Raw genomic sequence first — 21,875 nt, forward strand, 5'->3', positions numbered from 1 at the left:
TCATTATCACCACACATCATCTGCAGCTCTTACTGAAATCACAGATTCTCGAACAGTCAGCAACAGCTTGCACACATAAACTATCTTTTATGCAGCAAACATTCTAAGACCCCTCTAAAGAGGAGAAATAAACATCAATTAGCAATGATACACAGCAAGATAAAGGGGCTTAGAGAAGGATCTATAGACAGCATAGTCAAACAGGTGAAGGAGCGCTTACTGATGGAGCAGGAAGGTATGATGATACTGTGCTATTAATATATTTTATGTTTAACAGGACTGCTTTAAGATTCAGTGTTTTGTTACAAGGAGTCAGTTTGTCTGAACAGAAAGTAGCAGGTGCTGGAAAGCAGGGTAATTACTCATTTTGGTGTTTATTTAGCAGAAGGCTTAATGAACTTTTGTTTCGCAAAGAAAATTACCCTTAGGGTGTTTTCTTGATTAAAGTAATGGAAGGTGAAGTAAGTACACAGGGGCATATAATCATTAGATACTAGAAATGCGAGGAGTTAGGTTTGTAGCCGAGGAAAACAGCTGAGTTCAGTTGCTGAAGGAAGCTGTAAAGGAGGTCTGCTCTCTGCTACTTCTCTCTCTGCAGAATCTCTCTGAATGTTGTCAATCAATTGAAAGCAAATATGCCTAGAATTGCTGGACAAGTTGTTTGAAGGTAGAAGCCTACAAGCAGCTTTCTTTGTCTATCTATAAAATCCTCTGGAAGCTTCAAAAAACTATTAACCCAAGTGAGAGCTGGTATTTTATGTTTGCTTTTTTTTAGTGGTGTTTAGGTCTATAAAATAAATATTGCTTAATTGGAACTGAATAATGATAAGTTAGAAGTTAACAGTTGTTTCTTTCATGTTTAAAGATTGTTCAATGGTTCAGTTAAACTGTTTCATTTTGTTAGAGTTATGCTTAAAGTAAGTTATGAATAAAGCTTGTTTTGATAAAAGATTCCTAGTTTGTCAGTGTCCTGGAGTAAAGCATCCTTTCTTCACATTTGTGCCAAAAATAGAAAAATTGTTGGGGTCTCGTCTGGCTTCAGAAAATACCTTAGGGTTTCTGATCTGGCATCCTAACAAGGAGAATACAAAAGAAACTAAGTCTGCAGCTGAAAACATATGGGCTGGGATGAAAAGCTGGCGGAGGTTATTAACCTTGGCTTGAATGAGTTAAGGTTTAGGGTTTGAGAAATTGTAAAGATCAGGCAGGAGAACAATATGTAGGGATTTGCAAACATGGGTGAAAACATTGAATTTAATGCATTGGAAATGGGGCTCCCATGGAAATTAGAGACAAGCATGATGGATGAGCAACAATTAATGTATGGAAAATGTAGGTCTCAAGACAGCAGACAGGAAAGTGGAGTTATGGCCAACTGATTGAATGATACAGTATTTGGCTCAAGGGGCTTCTCTCCTAATAGACAATAGTGAGTACAGTTTGCCCATTAAAACCTCAAGAAAATCATCAAATATGGAACAAGATACCTCATGTTTGGGATATTCAATTCCTGCAACTGGAAATCTCAGCACAGAATCTGCGTAAATTCCTCAGTTGCAGGCTATCTGATTACAAGCCTTGAAGATGTGATCACATTTTTTTCAGCTTTTCTACTGATTCTTTTCTCCTGACTCATGCTCTCATGCTAGATTACAGTTCGAGAACTCCTGGCCATCCTCTGGTGCCTCACTCAAGGTGTCATTATTCATCTGTGTGTCTAGATAGTATTAATTCCAAGGCTGATCAGTAAGGATGAAGGTTGATCTTGTCCTCACCCACCATTGTCACACAAGCATTATCAACAATGGTCAACATTGACATTGGTCATAAAAGCCAATCTATTCCATCAGATTCCACTCTTCGAGTGCTCAAATACTCCTTTCTCAAATGTAGCTTTCCACTACCATAACTCTCCCCATTGTAGTCCATCCAATTAGTATTTTAGCTGTCTCAAAGATCATCCTAGAAATTATTCAAATAGCCCAGCATTCAGGTACATTTATCTTGTCCTTCATGCTTCTATCTCAACTGGGAGATTACTCTGACCATCTCTCACTCCTTGAAGGAGAGAGGCTTTTCCGGCAATCGGCTTGATGCTTACTATTCACTCAATCATACAATTTTTTTTCTCCTTCTCCAATCCATTTAGAAAAAAAATCAGTAGTATTTCTTTCTATAAAATATTTCATATGTTGTATTGTAGGAACAGGAATGGACCATTTGGCCCCTTGAGACTGTTCCACCAATCTGTGACATCATGGTCTGTTTGTTATTTTCAGTTCATTGACCTGTATTGGCTTCATTTTCCTTTATATTGACAGCTAGCAAATCTCTTGACCCCAGATTTGAAATTGTCAATTGAGATATCTGCTTTTTGTAGCAGTCCCACACTTTTAGTCCCTTTGAGTGAAGAAATATTTCCTAACCTCTCTCCTGAAATAGGTTGCTATGATTTTAAGGTCATGTCCCCTTGCCCTAGGCTTCCTGACCAGTGGAAAAGTTTCTCTCTTATCGATTATATTAGTTCTATTTAAAATCCAAAAAACTAAAACACAGCTTAACCTTCCATTTTTCATGGAATACAAGGCAAGTACGTATAATTTTTCTATATGATCTAAGTCTTGGAGACCTGAAAGTATTCGGGTGCTTATAAATTGGAGTCCTTTTAAGGTTAATACATACTTTTTAAGGTACATTGTCCAGAACTGTACACTGTCCACCCGATGTGATCTCATTTGTGCTTTGTATAGTTATAGCAAAACTTCCTCTTCTTTATAAAGGACCCTAAAGTTATAAAGACTAACATATCCCTTTAGATCAGGGGTCTCCAAACTACGGCCTGCGGGCCACATCCAGATCGGAGTTTGGAGACCGCTGCTTTAGACTATAGAATTGGCTCTTCTTTTATAACTTACCAATTTCTTGTTCCCTGCAGCGTCTTCAATTTTTTTTGAAAGGCGGTGACTGAAACTGCAGCCTTTATTCAATGCACTATCTGCCTAGTAGATTAGAAAGCCTCAGCAAACCTCAGTGATTTATACAGTATTGCTTTCATTGTGTTTCCCAGCTTTCTGGTTGCTCCTCTACGCTGTTTGAGCTGGAGCTACAACACTCCTAACATCATTGCCATTTTAATTCTCCCTGTGTTAAGTTCCATTAATTCTAAATGTACATTGCATATTTTTGCCCACTGTGCAACAGTATTTAAACATTAATATTCAATGTTTGTTTATCTGTCCCATTCTTCTATCATCTCTTCCACCCCTACTTCACTTCCTGTTATAGTCTCATTAGCCATTATGGCAAGCTAACAATTAATTGCAGGATCCATATTAATTTTGACTTGGACCCTTAGTACCTCAGTTTTATAAGCAACCCATTGGAATGCACTCAGTACCTCGCCCAATCTGGCTAGGATCCCTGCAGGCTCCCTCCTTTCAGCACTGTGCCTAGTCTAATGCTCATGAGACTCCATTTAGTATTTCACCCATTCTGGCTTGTGTGGCATTGCATTCAGCCCCTCTTCCATTGGTCCAGGGAAATTCCATTCAGCATCTGCCCTAAATATGGTATTGCACTTTTCATGGGTGTTCACATTCTTAAGCAACTTCTAAATGAATCCCATCTTCTATTTTGGATTCCTGTTGGTTTTAGTTTGATTAGCAGTCCTTCACTTGAAATTTTGTCTAAAGCTTTCACAGGCTAATCAAGCTGATCCATTATCTGTGTAACCTGTAATATCCTTGTAGAAGTCAATGAGGATTATCATCTAAAAATAACCCTCTATTATTCATTATATTGGATTTTCTTCTAGCCTCCCCTACAGAATATTCACCAGTATATTGCCTGGTGCTGATAATAGTACCTGATGATAGGGGGTCTTGTAACTTAGCTAAGATTTTCTGCCCTTTTTAAAATGTATTTGTTTATGGGGTATAAGCATCACTGGCCGGACCAGCATTTATTACACATCCCTATGTTCCCTGAAAAAGGTAGTGATGAGCACCCTCTTGAACTTGCAGTCCACGTGGTGCAGGTACGCAGTTCTGTTATGAAGGGAATTCCAGGATTCTGACCCAATAATGTTCAAGGAATAGTGACATAATTCCAAGCCAAGATGGTATGTTGCTTCAAGAGGAGCTTGTAGGTGGTAGTATACCCATGAGTTTGCTGCCTTTGCCATCTAGGAAGTAGAGTTCACAAGTCTGGAAGCTGCTTTTGAAGGAGCCTTGGTGGGTTGCTGCAGTGCATTTTATAAATGGTACACATTGTTGCCACTGTGCGTTGGTGGTGGAGGGAGTGAATGTTTAAGGTGGTGGATGGGGCTGCTTTGATGGTTTTGAGCTTCTTGAGTGTTGTTGGAGCTGCATTCATGTGGCAACCAGAGAAATTTGTGCCTTGTAGATGGTTTCCAAGCTTTCGGGAATCAGGACGTGAGGTACTCCCCACAGAATTTCCAGTCTCTGACCTGCTCTTGTAGCCACAATATTTATATGGCTGGTCTGGTTCAGTTTCTTTTCAATGGTAACCCCCAGGATGTTGATCTTTTGTTACTGGTGATGTATTTGCTGCTTCTATTTCTATGGGACTAAACCACTGCATAATGACAATAGTCAGAGTCTGGCAAATTTATTCCACAGAAGTGAGAATCCTGGATGAATTCCCAATTCTAATCCATGGCTGCTAGACCAACTTCCATCCAACCTTCCCAGCTCGATGACTTTCTCTTCAGCACCAATTAGAAATTGAACATTTGATTGTGAACTTCTACAGGACGATGGGGTAAAGCCTTTTGTATGATACTGCAATGTGAGCTCATTGTAAATTCTTAACAATGTGACTAGCCAATATGAAATACTTTCATTGCACCGCTCAAGAACATGCAAGGAGAGACCAGAAAGGCTGTCTCTTGATTGCTGGTTGAAATCTGTGTATTCTAAGTTCTGGTACGTCTTAACCCTTTGAACAGTAAAATGTCCTACGCATGGAAATGTCAGTCTCCCTGAATCAGATAGTTTTTCAGCTTACATTCTGCAGGCAAGAATGCAATAATAAATAATATTGTAGATTCAGTTGTTTGCTCATCATGCCTGATTCCCTGATCACATAGAATTAAAAAGTCTACCTTCAAATCCCACTTATGCTGACTTCACTGTTTCTCTGCAATTTCCACCAGCTCTACATTCACTTCTATGTTGCAATCCTGCTTCCCTTTTGTGGCATTCTTTTCAGTTGCCTCAGGTCTCCCTCAATCCCTCTGTCTCTCCATCTCTTTTTCAAATTATAAATGCACAGAATCTGAGGTTACCTTGAGAAATGCCTTGGTAGTTAGGTAGTACAAAACACAGAGCAAGAGTAAAGAGAATGTCCTCTGCTTGATTGTGGGATGTGAAAGGATCTACTTTGAATCCAAGAAAGAGAATTGCACAGAGCTTTGGTGAGACCCCTCATATTGTTTTCAGTTTTGGGAACTCCCTTAGAAAAACGTATATTTGCCTCGGTGGGAATGCAGTGCAATTGACTTGGCTGGAGATCTGTACACCATCCCTGACTCCGCCTAGGCTGGAGCTCCGAACACCCTCCATGCAGTTTGGCCAGCTATAGATTAGTCTTCACTTCCAATTCTCTGAAAGCAGAGCCTGGCTCAACAGCAGATCTGTATAACCTATCTAGTCCAGCTACCCCTACTGATCACAAATTTCACTACCATTTCTTACCTCAGTTGTTTTCGACTTTGCATAAACTCTGTCCATGGATTTGGCACTGGCATTTACTGCATGCGCAAGCTCCTGTTCCATAGTGTGATGCAGCTGTGCTGTCTCCCGAATCCTGGATTGAGGGAGGAGGAGTAGGAACAGTTGGAGGGGAACAAAAAATAAAAGAGATGGGGAATGTCAGCTAATGAAGCAGCAGCAGAGTGGAAGATGGGGACCTTGTGAGAAGGCTTTTGGGAAACAGAAAGCAGACAGGGTAGTGAAAAGTTGGCCACACATAACTTGCTCCATGATGAAGACAGTAACGAGGATAAATGATAAACTTTTTTTGGACTGACTGGTTTGCTTCAAGCCAGTCAAATCCAAAAATTGACAAGAGAAAAGCACAACAGTACAACATCTGGAAGTAATGGAAGAAACCGGAACTGGCTTTTGAGGTCCTAGTGGCGTGAGTGAAAACATGCTGGATGGGAGCAGCATTTTCCCTATCAGACAAACAACTTTTGCCTCTTAACCTGGCCTCTATAACATGTAATCTGTTATACTGCATCACACGCAGGTTAACTCTGACCTCATTCTATATAACATGAAGTCCTTTATACGAAATAATAGACAATTTGCACTTCTTAACTGGTTCTCTACTCGAGTTTCACACCATGTAACAGACATGCATCTTACAACATACCAACTGCCATTATGTGCAACAGATAGATTACAATTCTGTTATCTGTTCCACTATGGAATAGAGAGCTTAAGGCTCTATTTTTCCCTCTATTACTTTTAGCCTCTTATACCGCGCAATGTAAAACTTCTTCTCTGGACCAAGTTGCTTCTTATTTTTAGGCTGAGGATATGTCTAATTAGAGAGTGCAAAACGCAGTCCCAAGACTAATTAACTCTTCCACTGTCTGCCATCCACCCAGTACAGCATATACTGCACTAGGTCAAGGGCGTGAGGTTCTCCTAGCCTCCTGCCAGTAATGCAGAAGTCCATCATGAAATGCCTGTAGCTTGTTCTCACCTGCCCTCCGATTGAAGGAAAATGCATGGACTCAGTGGCCTCCGATGCTGCAATTACTCTCTGGAACTAAATCTTTTGTGGAGTAACAAATTAAAATAAATCAGTGGCTGTGATTTGATTATCCACTGAGATTCCTACCTGTGGATGAGCGTTCCAGCCGCTCGGCCAAACTGATTGATCTCAGCAGCTTCCTCTTCTGAAACTATCTCAGGTTGCAAGGCATGTTGGGAGGATGGACGAGGTAGTTCACATTTTTGCTTGTCTTCCCAGGACTTGAGGGTGCTCTCAAAGGCCTGTGGCAGGGGAAGACCCAAATACACACACACAAGATTAACAGTCTAACCTCTTGCAAAATCACTTAACCAAATCCAAATTACCAACGTATAATGACACTTAGATTGAAAAGAAAGGAATCCTTGTAATACTGCCTGCAGTTTCAGTCTCACTGAATCATAATAGTGATAATTCTTCTTTTTCATCTCTAAACAGCAGAGGATGCGTCATGTTCTAAAGTTAATGAAATAATTCAGAAAGAAAATCCAGCAGCACTTGCAAAGTAAAATTCAGGATTCGTCTGACAGAAAATATCAGGATTAAGTCAGACATAAAACCTTATTCCATGTGCCAGATTGTCTGAAGTGGTCAGGCGGAAGTCTTTCATGTAGGACTTTCAATCAATAAATTCAGGCAACATAAGCTTAAAGTGTCATTACATTTGCTGACTGGAGTGTTTTGTAATCACTCGCAGATATCAACCACTCATTACCTGTGACAGTGATAGTATGACCCATGGCAAATTACTGATCCATCTCCCCCTCATCTAAAGAATGGGAGAACTTTTATTTACTGGTTAGTTCCTGTTTTAGCCTAGCAGTATGTAAGCTTTATTCAGACTCCGGCTGTACTCTCCAGCTGATTTCAAGTTGGTACGTACCCTATCCCTGGTCAGCATCTGTGCTCGGTTCTTGTGAATGATTTTGATGTAACCAGGGGGCTGGATCCAAGCTTCTCCATCTACTTGCACTGGTACTCCTTCATCACCGAGGATTGTAATCTTTACAGCACGACACTAGAGGTAGGAGCAGGGCAAAAACGTATTGAGGTAAAAAAAAAGCTTAATTACACCAAAGGCTGGCTCACAACTCACTGAATCCAGCATTTGCCCTAAAGGTCTCACTGCTCCTGATAAGGAACATTTTAAACTATTTTACTTCATTTTATGTTACACAGCAGACAGTCTGCTCCATTGGCGCATATGATTGTATAGCACTTGAGATAAAACACATAAGTACACAGGAGGTTAAACAGCCTCTGAAAGGGAGCTCAGTGCTCCAACTTCTTCTGTGATGAAGGATCACATTCTGAGCTATCATTATTGTGCTCCCTGATGTTTTGCTTACTTGCTGTCAGGATGTGAGTAACACTAGCAAGGCTGATTATCACTAGCTATAGTAGCCTCAAGAATCATGAAACCAATTCAGATGCTATTAATTTAACAATGCAGCACTGGATTGAATTTATACTTAGGCTAGAAGAGCCAGGGTGCCAGTGGTGAACTGACTATTCTGACTATTTCACAATTCTGCAGGCTTTATGGTCAATTCATGTTTTGGTTTCAGTCCACAAATTGCCCCATTTACTGAATTATATTTCCTGCGCTGTGGCTCCAGCTTTTTTGGTTTCTGTTTCATATTTATAGCTCTATTTTTTTTTGTTTCAGCTTTACCCTTCAGTCTGGAGCCTCTTTGCATTTCCAGTGCTCTAGGTTGGAGGTTTCATTAATGGCATTCTATGCTTTGTAGGTTGTTCGGAGTCAGTAAGTTTGATGACTTTTTGCATAACTTTACACATACTGATTATACTTAACTGCTTGCATTTGTCTGCACTTGTGATTATTTATAAAGACTTGTTATTCAGCCAGCCTGCACTGCATTACACTGTCTGTACATACCCTCTGACACTCTTGATTACCTGTTAGTGTCAGGCTATTGTCACTCCGCCTATACTGTGCCTGCACACCTCGCTCCACTTCACCTGATAAAGGAGCAGTGCTCCAAAAAATGTGATTTCAAATAAACTTCTTGTACTATAATCTGGTGTTGGGTGACCACTCATCTTGTCCACCTCAGTCCAACACCAACATTTCCACATCCTTGCATAAGCAATGTTGACTCTGCGGTATTGGCTATTATGTACAGATAACATTCAGTTTACAGGTGAGAAACAAATCACAAGGAGCAAATGACCTGTGGAAATTGAATAACTGGGAGATACACCGTTTAACTTTATTGGGTATAGATGTCTCAATTTACATGTTAGGGGTTAAAATTGTGTAAAAGAAAATTGTTTAGTTTGGAGACCACTGAAGCCTGTGGTTCTTGCACAACATGAGAGGTATTAGATGTTTCTAAAATAACCTCATGAAGGAAATAGCAACAAATGCTCAGGGAGTAAAGTACCAAGGCCATGTAATACTAGAAGATTTTGGATTCAAGGCAATAGGCAGGAACGTTTGTAGCTACGTCTGAGATTCCGAATAGTTTGTTACTCCCAATTTCCAGGGAAGAAGTATAACAGAGTGGATTTTGTAAAGAAAAAGAGTACTGCCAAAAGTTACATTTCATGTTAGAATGAATGATTTGGCAAGAAGTGAAGCCCTGCAAAGTCAAGGGATTGGGTTTTGATCTTGGGATTACTTCCATACTTCACCTTCAATGGCTTGGAATAATGAGACTCAGGGGATAAATGTATGTAACTGGAGAGATGGCACAGGAATAAACTATTGAAATCTGTAGGAAACTGGGACCATTTATGAATCACTTGTACAGGGTGGATGGGTTTCACCTGGAAACCAATGCTCCTGCGATGAGAGTAAATTGTGTTGTGCGGGAAGGAGTCAGCCTAATTTGACAGAGTGGGAGAGAAAGAAAACAAGAGGAAGTTAAAAAACAAGTGCTGAGGTTGATCTCACTTGAGCAATTCGATGATGTTGCAGGTTGATAACTCGTGAGACTGCCATCTGCATACTGCCAAACACAGCCACTACCTCCAGGATCTTATCATCAAAAGAGGGAGCTGTGAAAATCTGCAGATAAAGAACCAATAAGACTTAAGTCAACAATGATGTTAGCGTACAAGAAGTTGCAGTGTGCATATTATTCCCTGGATACATATACTCCAGTCCTGTACTTAGCACTTTACAAAGCAGCAAAAGGAACATGGTAACCCCACCAAGCCACTACTCCTCTCTATTTAACACAAATCCCCTTTGAAATTGTACTTACATCATCTTCCTTGGTTCCACCCCAGAAGTTGGTGCCACCAGCATAGCTGGGGATGTTTAGCACTGCAATGCCCTGCAAGCTGGGCAAGGGTATGCGCTGTCCATCACACTGCATTATAAAGTAGAAAGAAACATCAACAAAGGGCAAGTAGCGATAAAAACACAAAACACTCTTAATAGACCCGTCACAAAATGTTGCCGATCAATAAAAACAGAACTTCAGCAAAAACAGATAAAATTAGTGACACAGTTGAGTACATTGAGCATAAGTCAGTCCTTCAAATGTGTAAGCTTAAGAAATATCAAATTGAGTTGCAGAAATTAACTTTTCATTTAACTCTTTAAGCCCCAGTATCGTTCTCAGAATCTGTATTTTCCCCAGCTTAAGGCGCAAATATCTTTCCTAAGGTTCGGTGCCAAAAGCTGAACGCAGTACTCCAGATAGGGTCAGACACTCTGGGAGTGGACAGTACAGCAAGAAAGAAACTGTCTTTTCATAGTATGTGATTACGTAGTATAGTGGGTTCCTTATGATGCATTCGGAACTTGAATTCAAATCCAGCCCTGAGTGTTGGTATATAACACCAGCCTTGTTTGCGCTGTGCCAGAATCCTATGTAAAATATCTTTGTACAATTCCAGTTCATTAATGTGGGTGAGATCAAGATAAATATTCTCAGAATCTTGCCATAAAGAATCTCATTCAGAAAGTTAACAAAAAACAAATAATCATTTTAGGCAGTGAAAATTCATACTAGTGTCATACAGAGGACAGTGTAGAGGGACTTTCCCTCTACATCTAACACATGCTGAAACAGCCTAGGGGAACATGTCATGACAGTGGATAGGGAGCTTCACTCTCTATTGGTATCTAACACATGGGTTTTACGTCTTCATAAAGTCTCAGAGTGTTTCATAGCCATTGAATTAATTTGGAAAAGTAAGCACTGTTGTGATGAAGGCAAAGGCCACAGCCAATTTGTGCAGAGCAAAATCCCATGAACAGAAATGAGATAAGCAGATCTAATATGTTTTTGATCACTCTGATTGAGGAAGAAGTGTTGCCCAGGACATCAGAGAGCTTTCTGCTCTTCTTCAAATTATACCAGGACCTAGACCCTACAGTGCAGAAGGGAGCCATTTGGCCCATTCAGTCTGCACCAACAACAATCCTACCCAGGCCCTATTCCCCTACATTTATCCTAGCTAGTCCTCCGACACATCCAGTTTAACTGGCAAATTAGCAACTTTGTTTAATGTCTTGTCTGAAAGATAGCAGGGGCGATTCTCCCAAAAAAATTCCAAGGGTCGAATTAGTGTAAAATCTAGAGTAAATCATGCCGGGAGTGAGAGTTTCAAAATGAATCTCCCACACTCTGTGCACTGCAGAGTGCACTAGTGTGAATCATTCCAGAAATCAATGGGTGGGGCCTATTTCTGCTGGATTTCTCCCTTCCTCTGTCACTCAGCTCGAAAGCAGGACCCTTCCCCCCCACCAATCACACCCCCTCTCCACCCACCAGAGGCCCCAGCCCCAGGGCAGTACCCCATGCCTGGTGGGCAGTGCCAAGATGCCCACATTTCAGCACCTTGGGCAATGCCAGGGGCAGGCCCAAGCTGGCACTGACCATTTTGGAGGGGGGGAGAAGAGAAGAAGAGGCTATTGAGCCTGGAGATTGGCGCTAATAATTTTGAAATTGTAGGGAAACGAGCTGCTGAATACATGAGGCTGCTCCGTCCCAGAGATGACACTGCTGAAGTCTCCTGGCCTGCTGCACTAAAAACGCAACACAGCGGGATGGGAGAATTGCCCCAATTATCCCCAGTACTGCACTGAAGAAAGCCCAGATTTTGTAACCCTGGAGAAGGGTTTAAACACAAATCTCTGCCTTAGGACTGACAATGCTGCGACTTAGCAAAGTTGCCATGGAGAGTTCTGAACAAAATAGAAGTGCTGAATGATATCTGAGTCATGCTGAACCCAATGCAGAAAGTCTGATGGCACAGGGTTTGGTTTTTCAGCTCTAACATCCTTTATTTTGAAGCATGCCAAATTAATTTGAAACAAATTATTTAAAAGGATGGCCAAGGATAAATGGTTAAGGGTGCATTAAGTAAATGAGCTGCCCACCTCTAACAGTACTTTCTGTTCCAGGTTTTTGTAGGTTCGGTGCAGCAGCTCCTTCGTTCCAAGAACCCCATACCACATCATGTTTTTTGTACGGCTCCTGAGAAAAAACTATAAGAAGTTAAATACAGTTCAGGGGGACAAAATATATTAAAACCCCTAATTTTATCATTTACCATCTGTACTGCCAGTTATATTGAACCAGCGGTCAATATCAAACTGTAAATGCACTCAGTCATGAGCAAACTGCAGCTATGTTGCCAGTCAATAATAATCCACTGTTCACTGTTCAACTTAACCTTAGTCTTGGTCAAAACTGAATCAAAGGCCAGTCAACACTGGATCTGTGGCATACTGCTGGTCAACACTGGGACATAGAATCGTAGAATTCCTACAGTGCAGAAGGAGGCCATTCAGCCCATCAACTCTGCACTGTCTCTTCGATAGAGCATCTTACCCAGGCCCTACTCCCTAACCTTACATATTTAGCCCGATAATCCCCCTAACTCACACAACCTGGGACGCTAAGGGGCAATTTAGCATGGCCAATCATCTAATTTGCACATCTTTGGACTGCAGGAGGAAACCAGAGCACCCAGAGAAAATCCACGCAAATTCCACACAGGCAGTCACTCAAGGCCAGAATCAAACCTGAGTCCCTGGCACTGTGAGACAGCAATGGTTTTTGAAGAAAAAATACCATTTATTTATGCTTTTCTTCTTGCTACATTACCACCCAGTAAAAACAATAATATAGTTAAAACCTATATTTTTGTTCCCACACTTACACTGGTTAAAAATACAAATAGCTTGATGTGCTTTGATAGATTACAATAATGTGTACGGATGCAGGCAGCACCATCGAATGAGACTCTCTCGCATGCACTCAACCATGGTGTGGTGCCTACAGATCATCAGAGTATAAATTTGCTGTATTGTGCATCATCCTTTTCCAATAAGACTTAATATTGTCTCCATCACCCCAACAATTTAAGGCATCCTTGAGGATCCTGGCACACTGCCAGTCAACACTGGATCCTTAACATTTGCTAGTCTGGATCCTAGTAATGCTGGCATACAATACCAAATATAAAAGTGGAACTGTTGGGATGGAAACTGGTGAAGTCTGTGACAGAATAATTGGCTATGGAAGCCAATTATTCTGAATAGAGTAGACTGATTGAAGGAAAACACAAGAGGAGGGGAATAACGAAATGCAAAAACAGGAAAATCAGCTACAGCATCCGAGTAGAGCAGGACTGAAGGAATAAGGAAGCAGAGATGAAGGAAGACTGAGACACAGATGCAGGGTAAGTGGGACTGGAAGTTTTATTTTATTTGTTCGGGGGAAGTGGGCATCGCTGGCTGGGCTGGCATTTATTGCTCATCCCTAATTGCCCTTGAACTCAGTAGCTTGCTCAGTTATTTGAGGGCAGTTAAGAGTCAATCACATTTTTCGAGGACTGGAGTCACGAGAGTCAGACCAGGTAAGAACAGCAGATTTCCTTCCCTAAAAGACATTAGTGAACCAAATGGCTTTCTGTGACAATCAATTCATAGACATCATTAGATTCCAGATTTTTATTGAATTCAAATTTCATCATCTGCTGTGGTGGGAATCGAATCCAGGTCTCCGGGTCTCTGGGTTAACATAGAAACTAAAAACAGGAGTAGGCCATTCGGTCTTTCGAGCCTGTTCTGCCATTCACCTTGATCATGGCTGAACATCAAATGCAATATCTTGACTCCCCCCCACACCCCCCCTCCCATATCCCTTGGTCCCTTTAGCCCCATGAGCTATATCTAATTTCTTCTTGAAATCAAACAACGTTTTGGCCACAACTACATTTGGTGGTAGTGAATACCACACATTCACCACCCTCTGGATGAAGAAATTTCTCCTCACCTTAGTTTTAAAATGTTAACCCCATTTCTTCAAACTATCACCCCTAGTTCTGGACTCCTCCACCAATGGGAACATTTTTTCTGAATCTACCCTGTCTAACCCTGTTAGAATTTTATAAGTTCCTATGAGATCTTCACTCACTCTTCTAAACTCCAGTGAATATAATTCTAACCGATTTAGTATCTCTTTATATGACAGACCTGCCATCCCAGGAATCAACCTGGTAAACCTTCACTGTACTCCCGCTATAGGAAGGACATATTTCCTCAGATAAGAATACCGAAACTGCACACAATACTCCAGGTGTGGCCTCAACAATGCCCTTTACAATTGCAGCAAAACATCCCTCTCCCTGGACTTAAATCCTCTCACTGTGAAAGCCAACATAGAATCTGCCTTCTTTTTTGCCTACTGTACCTGTATGCTTTCAGCGAATGATGCATGAGGACTCCAAAGTCTTGTTGAGTATCCACCTCTCTCAATTTGGACCCACTCAAACATTAATCTGTCTTCCTATTATTGCTACCAAAGTCATAACCTCACATTTATCCACATTATTCTGCATCTGCCATGCAGATACTTGCACACTCAGCCTGTCCAAGCTTCTCCGAATCCTTCTCACAGCTCACCCTCCCACCCAACTTTGTATTATCTGCAAATTTACAAACAGTACATTCAGTTCCCTCTTCCAAATCATTAATATATTATGTGGACAGTTGGGTTCTAGCACAGATCCCTGTGGAACCTCACTAGTCATTGACCGCCAATCAGAAAAAGACCCATTTATCCAATTCTTTACTGCCTACCTGCTAACCAGCTTTCTATCCATGTCAAGACATTAACTGCAAACCCACGTGCTTTAATTTTAGACAGTAGTCTGTTATTTGCGATCTTGTCGAAAGCATTCTGAAAATCTATATTAGATAAACTACATCCACTGGTTCTCCTCAGTCAATTCTATTGGTTACATCCTCAAAATATTCCAATAGATGCATCAAGCATTATTTCCCTTTTGTAAATTCATGCTGACTTTGTCTGATTATACCACTGCCTTCTAAATGCTGAGTTATCAAATCTTGATAATAGCAATTTCCCCAGCACCGACATTAGGCACACTGGTCTATAGATCCCTGTTTTCTTTCCATCTCCTTTCTTGAACAACGGGCTTACATTAGCTACCCTCCAATCTATAGGAACAATTCAGAATCCAAAGGATTTTGGAAAACAACCACCAATGGATCTACTATTTCCAGGGCCACTTCCCTAAATGCTCTGGGGTGAAGGTTATCAGGACCTGGAGATTTATTCAACTTCACTCCCATCAATTTCTCCAAAATTATTTCTCTACTAATGCTAATTTCCTTCAGCTCCTCACTAAAACATGTTTCTCTCAGCACTTCTGGCACATTATTCATGTCTTCCTTTGTGAAGACTGAAGCAAAGTAGAAATTTAATTCCTCAGCTATTTCTTTATTCCCCGGTTTGAATTTTCCCATTTCTGACTGGAAGGGGCCTAAATTTGTTCTTGTCAATCTTTATCTCATTACATACCTATCGAAACATTTACAGTCAATTTTTATGTTCCCCGCTACTTTCATTTTCTATTTTTCTCTTCTTAATCAAACCCTTGGTCTTTGCTGAATTTTAAACTGCTCCCAATCCTCACGCCTATTGCATTTTCTTGCTAATTTGTATGCTTCTTCCTTGAATCTGATAGTATCTCTAATTTCTCTTGTAAGCCATGGTTTGGCTACAATTCCCTTACCACTCTTGCACTATAGAGGCTTACAACATGGAAGTAGGCCCTTCAGCCTGACTTGTTCATGCCGCCCTTTTTTTTAAAACTCCTAAGCTAATCCCAATTGCCCACATTTGGCCCATATCCCTCTACACCCATTGTACCCATGTAACTATCCAAATGCTTTTTAAAAGATAAAATTGTACCCGCCTCTACTACTACCTCTGGCACCTTGTTCCAGACACTTACCACCCTGTGTGTGACAAAATTGCCCCTCTGGACACTTTCGTATTTCTCCCCTCTCACCTTAAAATCCTCTAGTTTTAGACTCCCCTCTTTTTGGGAAAAGATATTGACTATTTATCTTGTCTATGCCCCTCATTATTTTATAGACCTCCATAAGGTCACCCCCTCAGCCTCCTATGCTCAGAGAAAAAAGTCTCAGTCTATTCAGCCTCTCCTTATAACTCAATCCATCAAGGCCTAGTAACATCCTAGTAAATCTTTTCTGCACTCTTTCTAGTTTAATAATATCCTTTCTATAATAGAGTGACCAGAATTGCACACAGTATTTCAAGTGTGGCCTTTCCAATGTGTTGTACAACTTCAAAAGACGTCCCAACTCCTGTATTCAATGTTCTGACTGACGAAACCAAGCATGCCAAATGCCTTCTTCACCACTCTGTCCACTTGTGACTCTACTTTCAAGAAGCTATGAACATGTACCCCTAGATCCCTTTGTTCTGTAACTCTCCCCAGTGCCCTACCATTAATTGAGTAAGTCCTGCCCTGGTTCAATCTACTAAAATACATTGCCTCCATTTGTCTAAATTAAACTCCATCTGCCATTTGTCAGCCCACTGGCCCAATTGATCAAGATCCCGTTGCAATTGGAGATAACATTCTTCACTGTCCACTATGCCACTAATCTTGGTCTCATCTGCAAACTTACTCATCATGCCCCTTATATTCTCATTAATATCAATGACAACTAACATTGGGCCCAGCATTGATCCCTGAGGCGTACCGCTGGTCATAGGCCTCCAGTTTGAAAAACAACTCTCTACAATCATCCTCTGGCTTCTGTTAAGAAGCCAACTTTGTACCCATTTAGATACCTCACCCTGAATCCCATGAGATTTAACTTGATGTAACAACCTACCATGCGGTACCTTGACAAAGGCCTTGTTAAAGTCCATGTAGACAACATCAATTGCACTGCCTCATCTACCTTCTTGGTTACCCCTTCAAAAAACTCAATTAAATTTGTGAGACATGATTTTCCACTCTCAAAGCCATGCTGACTGTCCCTTGCATCTCTAAATACCTCTAGATCCTGTCTCTCAAAATACCTTTCAACAATTTACCCACCACAGATGTGAGGCTCACTGGCCTGTAGTTCCCAGGTTTTCCCTGCAGTCCGTTTTAAACAAAGGCATAACATTTACCACTCTCCAACCTTCAAGCACCTCATCTTGACTATCGAGGATTCAAATATCTCGCCAGGGGTCCCGCAATTTCCTCCCTAGCCTCTCACAACGTCCTGGGATATACCTTATCAGGTACCTGGGATTTATCTATCTTGAAGCACTTTAAGACTTCCAGCACCTCCTTCTCTGCAATATGTACAATCCTCAAGGGATCATTATCTATTTCCCCAAGTTCCCTAATATTCATGTTTTTCTCAACAGTAAATATTGATGAGAAATCTTCATTTAATATCTCACCCATCTCTTGTGGATCCGCACAAAACAGGAATAAACAACTTCTGGAGTCCATGTACGCATTCTTTAAATGCCTGCCATTGTCTGTTCACTGTCTTTCCTTCCTGTATAGTTTCCCAGTCTGACATAGCCAATTCATGCCTCATACCATCATAGTTTCCTTTACTGAGTTTCAGGACCCTTGTCTCAGAATCAACTACATCACTATCAACTTTGATAAAGAACTTTACCATATTACAGTCGGCCCCAACGTTCTCTCACAACTAGACTGCCAACTAATCCTTTCTCATTGCACAAAACCCTGTCCAATATGGCCTGCTCCCTTGTTGGTTCCTCAACATACTGCTCCAGAAAACAATCCTGTTTTCTAGGGTAACTAGAATCATAGAATCTCTACAGTGCAGGAGGCGGCCATTTGGCTCATCAAACCTGTACTGACAACAATCCTACCCAGGTCCTATCCCCATAACCCCACGTATTTACCCTTCTAATCCCCCTCACACTAAGGGGCAATTTACCATGGCTAATCTACCTAACCTGCACATCTTTGGACTGTGGGAGGAAACTGGAGCCCCTGGAGAAAACCACATAGACACAGAAAGAATGTGCAAACTCCACACAGACAGTGACCCAAGGCCAGAATTGAACCTGGGTCCCTGGCACTGTGAGGCAGCAGTGCTAACCACTGTGCCACGTGCCGCCCTTACTTGTCCAGTGACAATACCACTCTGCCACTGTCTCCCCTTCTTGGATTCAGTTTGATCAGCGATACACGAATTTCCACAAGCCCCTTAGCATGTCTGCAATTGACAATTTGATCACCTCCTTTTGTATTTTGAAATGAAAACTTTGATGGGAAAGGATTACAACAGCAGCTTGTGGAGTGGTAGCAAACTTGGTCATTCTTTCAATCCAGCACTCTATTGACAATTGGTTTTCTCACCTGCATTTTTCTGGATGCTCATCCCGTTTGTTGTTGAAATCGAGAGAAATTTTTGCATCCAATCCGATACCAAAGTAATTGTTCATTACACACTTTTCTGTATACCCATTTCTGAAGAACAAAATTAATCAAGTTGAGCCTCCAGAATCTTGAAGATTCACACAGAAAAAAATCCCCAATTTCAATTTGTTTTAACTTGGAAAAGTGAATCCACCAGCTCAAAACCTAACAATAGCACTATTTACCAGCAAACCCCACAGAGTATTTCTCCCAATTCAAATCTGCCACTTGAAAGTTGGACTCATGCTGAGGTGACTTTTGAACTTACAGCACCTTCAACCAGAAAATCACAACAGAGAACTGCACTTCCAATGCGAGAACTCCTTGAAAGAGAACTGGTTGCTGGTCAACAATCCCCTCCAGAGATAGTCATCTTCTGACCAGCTGATCTGAGTTCTCCATAAGTAGACCCTAGTGGAGAGACTGGTTCCCAATGAATCATCTCAACCTGACAGCTAGGTCTCCTAGGAGACCCAGCTGAGCTGAGTTATGAATGAAAGAAAATGTAATTTCAATCACACCGAATAATCTTTGCATTTCAGACTCCCTACACTGATTGCTCTTTCAGTGAAATTTAAGTGGGTTGATATCTAAGGAGTGATATTGGGAGCGATGCATAGAAACAAACTTTGGGACAGACAAGAATCAGTGCAACTATGTTGAGTTTAAAGAGGGAATACCTGCTGTTTGCTATATAAGCTGCACCGAAATCTACAAAGACTTTGATACACTTTTAATAACCAAACTTAAAAAGCAAAACTAGAGAATTCTATACTAAATGTATAAATACTTTCCAGTGCTTTTGTTTTTCTTTCAAGCTTTTCTTTTCAGAATAATTTTTCCTCCCTTTCCTGATAGGCACTTTAGCAGCTGAAAGAATGGGGGCACTGGATGATCCTACCAGCTGCCATTCCTTCCTATTCCTGGCTGTCAAGGCTAATTAGGGATCACCCAGGTGTGACTGCCTCCTCGAAGCACCTCATTGTCCCACACTGTCCTGATGGGAGGAGATACTGAATACAAGTTAAGCAGAGTGAGCAACTTCAGCCTCTCCACATCAGACTGGAAATTAGTAATGGGTTTTCTTCCTGCCAATTTCTCTTGCTTTCTTGAAAGTTCTGACTTGGCTGGAATACAGATTCAGTGGCAATGGCAACGCTCCAGAAACCTTTTTGCCTGATCACTCCTCTTCGCTTGAATAGTGGGATATTGGAGGCAAGAACAACTAAGATGGGTAGGTAGAATGACTTTTACTCTGTATCTAACCAGTGCTGCGTCTGATCTGGGAGTGTTTAACGGGAGAATCTTCTCTTTCCACAAATGCTAGCAGATCTGCTGAGTATTCCCAACATACTTTGTTTTTTCAGATCTTCAGAATCCACAGTATTTTGTTTTTGTTGTTGGAGAAGGAACTTTACTCTGCATCTAAACTATGCTGTATCTGAACTGGGCATGTTTGACGGGACAGTGTTGAGAGAGCTTTATGCTGTAGCTTGGTGGTTATTAGTCATTCTGATCAAAGCAAACAGAAATCATGACAAATAAAATCTAAATTAAACCAACGGAACAATTTGAAATAAGATCAAAACACCTGAAACAGAATGCACTATACAGAGAAACTGAAGATTAACAAAAACAGTGACTGCTCACGGCACATACAGAATATCAGGTTCCGAGTTCATAGTGTCAGCATGGACAAACAACATTTTGCTGATGACAGATCCTCCAGCCAAGGAAGCAGCTAATCCAGCTCGTAAACCTGATGGGAGGTGCATAAGACATACAGTCAGTGGTGAAATCAACAGTGTAAGCACTTGCCAGCACAAAACAGAACCAGCTACACCCCCACCTGAATAAAAGATAAGCCCCCGAGTTAACATTGCTGAGTCCAGTATGAAAGCAGTGTTCAGATCCTCAGCCCCTTCTCCCCACACTTTTTGACACACAATGTCTCAGATGGTGATGCCAGGTATGAACTGAGAAAGGAAGAGTCAAAAGACAAAATAATTTGCAGACTATTGTATGAGAGCAGCAGGGGGATCAGAACAATCCATTCAGCATTCTCAACAGCTAAAGGTTACAACTTTAATAACATCACTATGTTAAGGTTCTGATTTGGGGATAACCTTGTATAAACTGTGTCTTGTCAGCCAAGTGGTAAACTAATCCTAGCAATCTACCTCTCTTTCTAAAACACATTGAAGCAGTCAGGAACTGTAAGGTGCAACCATCAGCCATCACTGTATGGTGCAGTCAGTAGCTGTAAGCTGCAGTCAGTAATAGCCTAAGTCTAGATTGTGAATGATAGAAGAATATTTGGTCACAAAAAGCACCACAGATAAGTCTAATTTGCCTGCACCAAAAATCATGAAATACCAGTGCACATTTTGCAGCACTGGTTAGTGTTCAGCAGCTGGAATGCTGACTGGTTTTCTCATTGTAGCCCACAGCAGTGTGGCTGATTTTCCCTCTATAACTCAGAGATAGTGAGTTTGATACAAGAAGTACTCTCATTCACTCTGCACCAGGAATTCCTGTGTCACTGCTGATACTGCTGTGTCACTTACTTGGATAAAGAATCTTGGAGTTAAGCATTGGCAAGTTGTCTCGATGTGTTGTTGGAGTAGGAAGTGAGGAGGAGCTGCCAATCGATAAGCTTCCTTTACTGATCCTCCTCTCACATGGAGACTTTGGCACTGCAATGATGACAGGACAACAGTCTCAATTACATTTAATTGGCTGCTATAAACTCCGATTCCCTCACAAACATACCGCAAGATTTACCCAAGCAATCTAGCGATCCTTAAATTGAAAAGCAGCACCTTTCAGAAATGCTAAAATTCAGCAGAAACATGATGTCTGCAACCATGAAACGACCCAAACAAAATGTGATTGATCATCTTAATGAAGTTTTACATAAACATTAAAATGCCACCAATTTGTACTTGTTTGTAATTCCTTTAACTTATCAATTTGTTTGTGAAATCTCTTCAGAACACGGTATAAGTGGGAGAAGGGCAACAGCTGAGAGGATCCAACACAAACACTGAGAGTTGAGCTTCCAGATTCTGAGTTAGTCATTTGTATAACTGTCAAATTCTTTCTTTCTCTTATTTTCCCTGTTTTACCCATGTACAGTCCAACATTCTTCAGGCAAAAAGGCAAACACACAGAATCAAGATCAGTGCCACTTCTGCTCCCAGATCTCAGTTCCATTCCTACCCTCAAATCTTGCTCATTTCCGTTCCTATCTTCAGGCCTTGGACAATGCCAATTCTGGTCCTGTCCCACTGCTGCTCCTGTCCCTGCACCTATTTCAAAACCTTTAAGTGTGTACAGATTTCACTTACTGTCAATCC

General features: G+C 41.1%; 1 protein-coding gene across 4 annotated transcripts in view; it reads right to left on the reverse strand.

The window, feature by feature from the left end:
- The window catches only part of dgkd (diacylglycerol kinase delta), a 139,159-nt gene that overhangs the window by 16,337 nt on the left and 100,947 nt on the right, over window positions 1–21,875 (reverse strand). For all 4 annotated transcript variants that reach the window (XM_080185423.1, XM_080185422.1, XM_080185421.1 and 1 more), the window contains exons 17-25: window positions 21,084–21,212; window positions 20,176–20,275; window positions 18,457–18,567; window positions 12,149–12,245; window positions 10,020–10,127; window positions 9,707–9,820; window positions 7,670–7,804; window positions 6,874–7,028; window positions 5,718–5,829 (exon numbers count right to left, since the gene is read on the reverse strand). In XM_080185423.1, coding sequence (XP_080041549.1) covers window positions 5,718–5,829; window positions 6,874–7,028; window positions 7,670–7,804; window positions 9,707–9,820; window positions 10,020–10,127; window positions 12,149–12,245; window positions 18,457–18,567; window positions 20,176–20,275; window positions 21,084–21,212 — 1,061 coding nt within the window. The remainder of the gene's footprint in view (window positions 1–5,717; window positions 5,830–6,873; window positions 7,029–7,669; window positions 7,805–9,706; window positions 9,821–10,019; window positions 10,128–12,148; window positions 12,246–18,456; window positions 18,568–20,175; window positions 20,276–21,083; window positions 21,213–21,875) is intronic.

The sequence above is a fragment of the Carcharhinus amblyrhynchos genome, chromosome 3 (genome assembly GCF_965287045.1).
Source record: "Carcharhinus amblyrhynchos chromosome 3, sCarAmb.v2.hapA, whole genome shotgun sequence".
In the NCBI taxonomy this organism is placed as follows: Eukaryota; Metazoa; Chordata; class Chondrichthyes; order Carcharhiniformes; family Carcharhinidae; genus Carcharhinus; species Carcharhinus amblyrhynchos.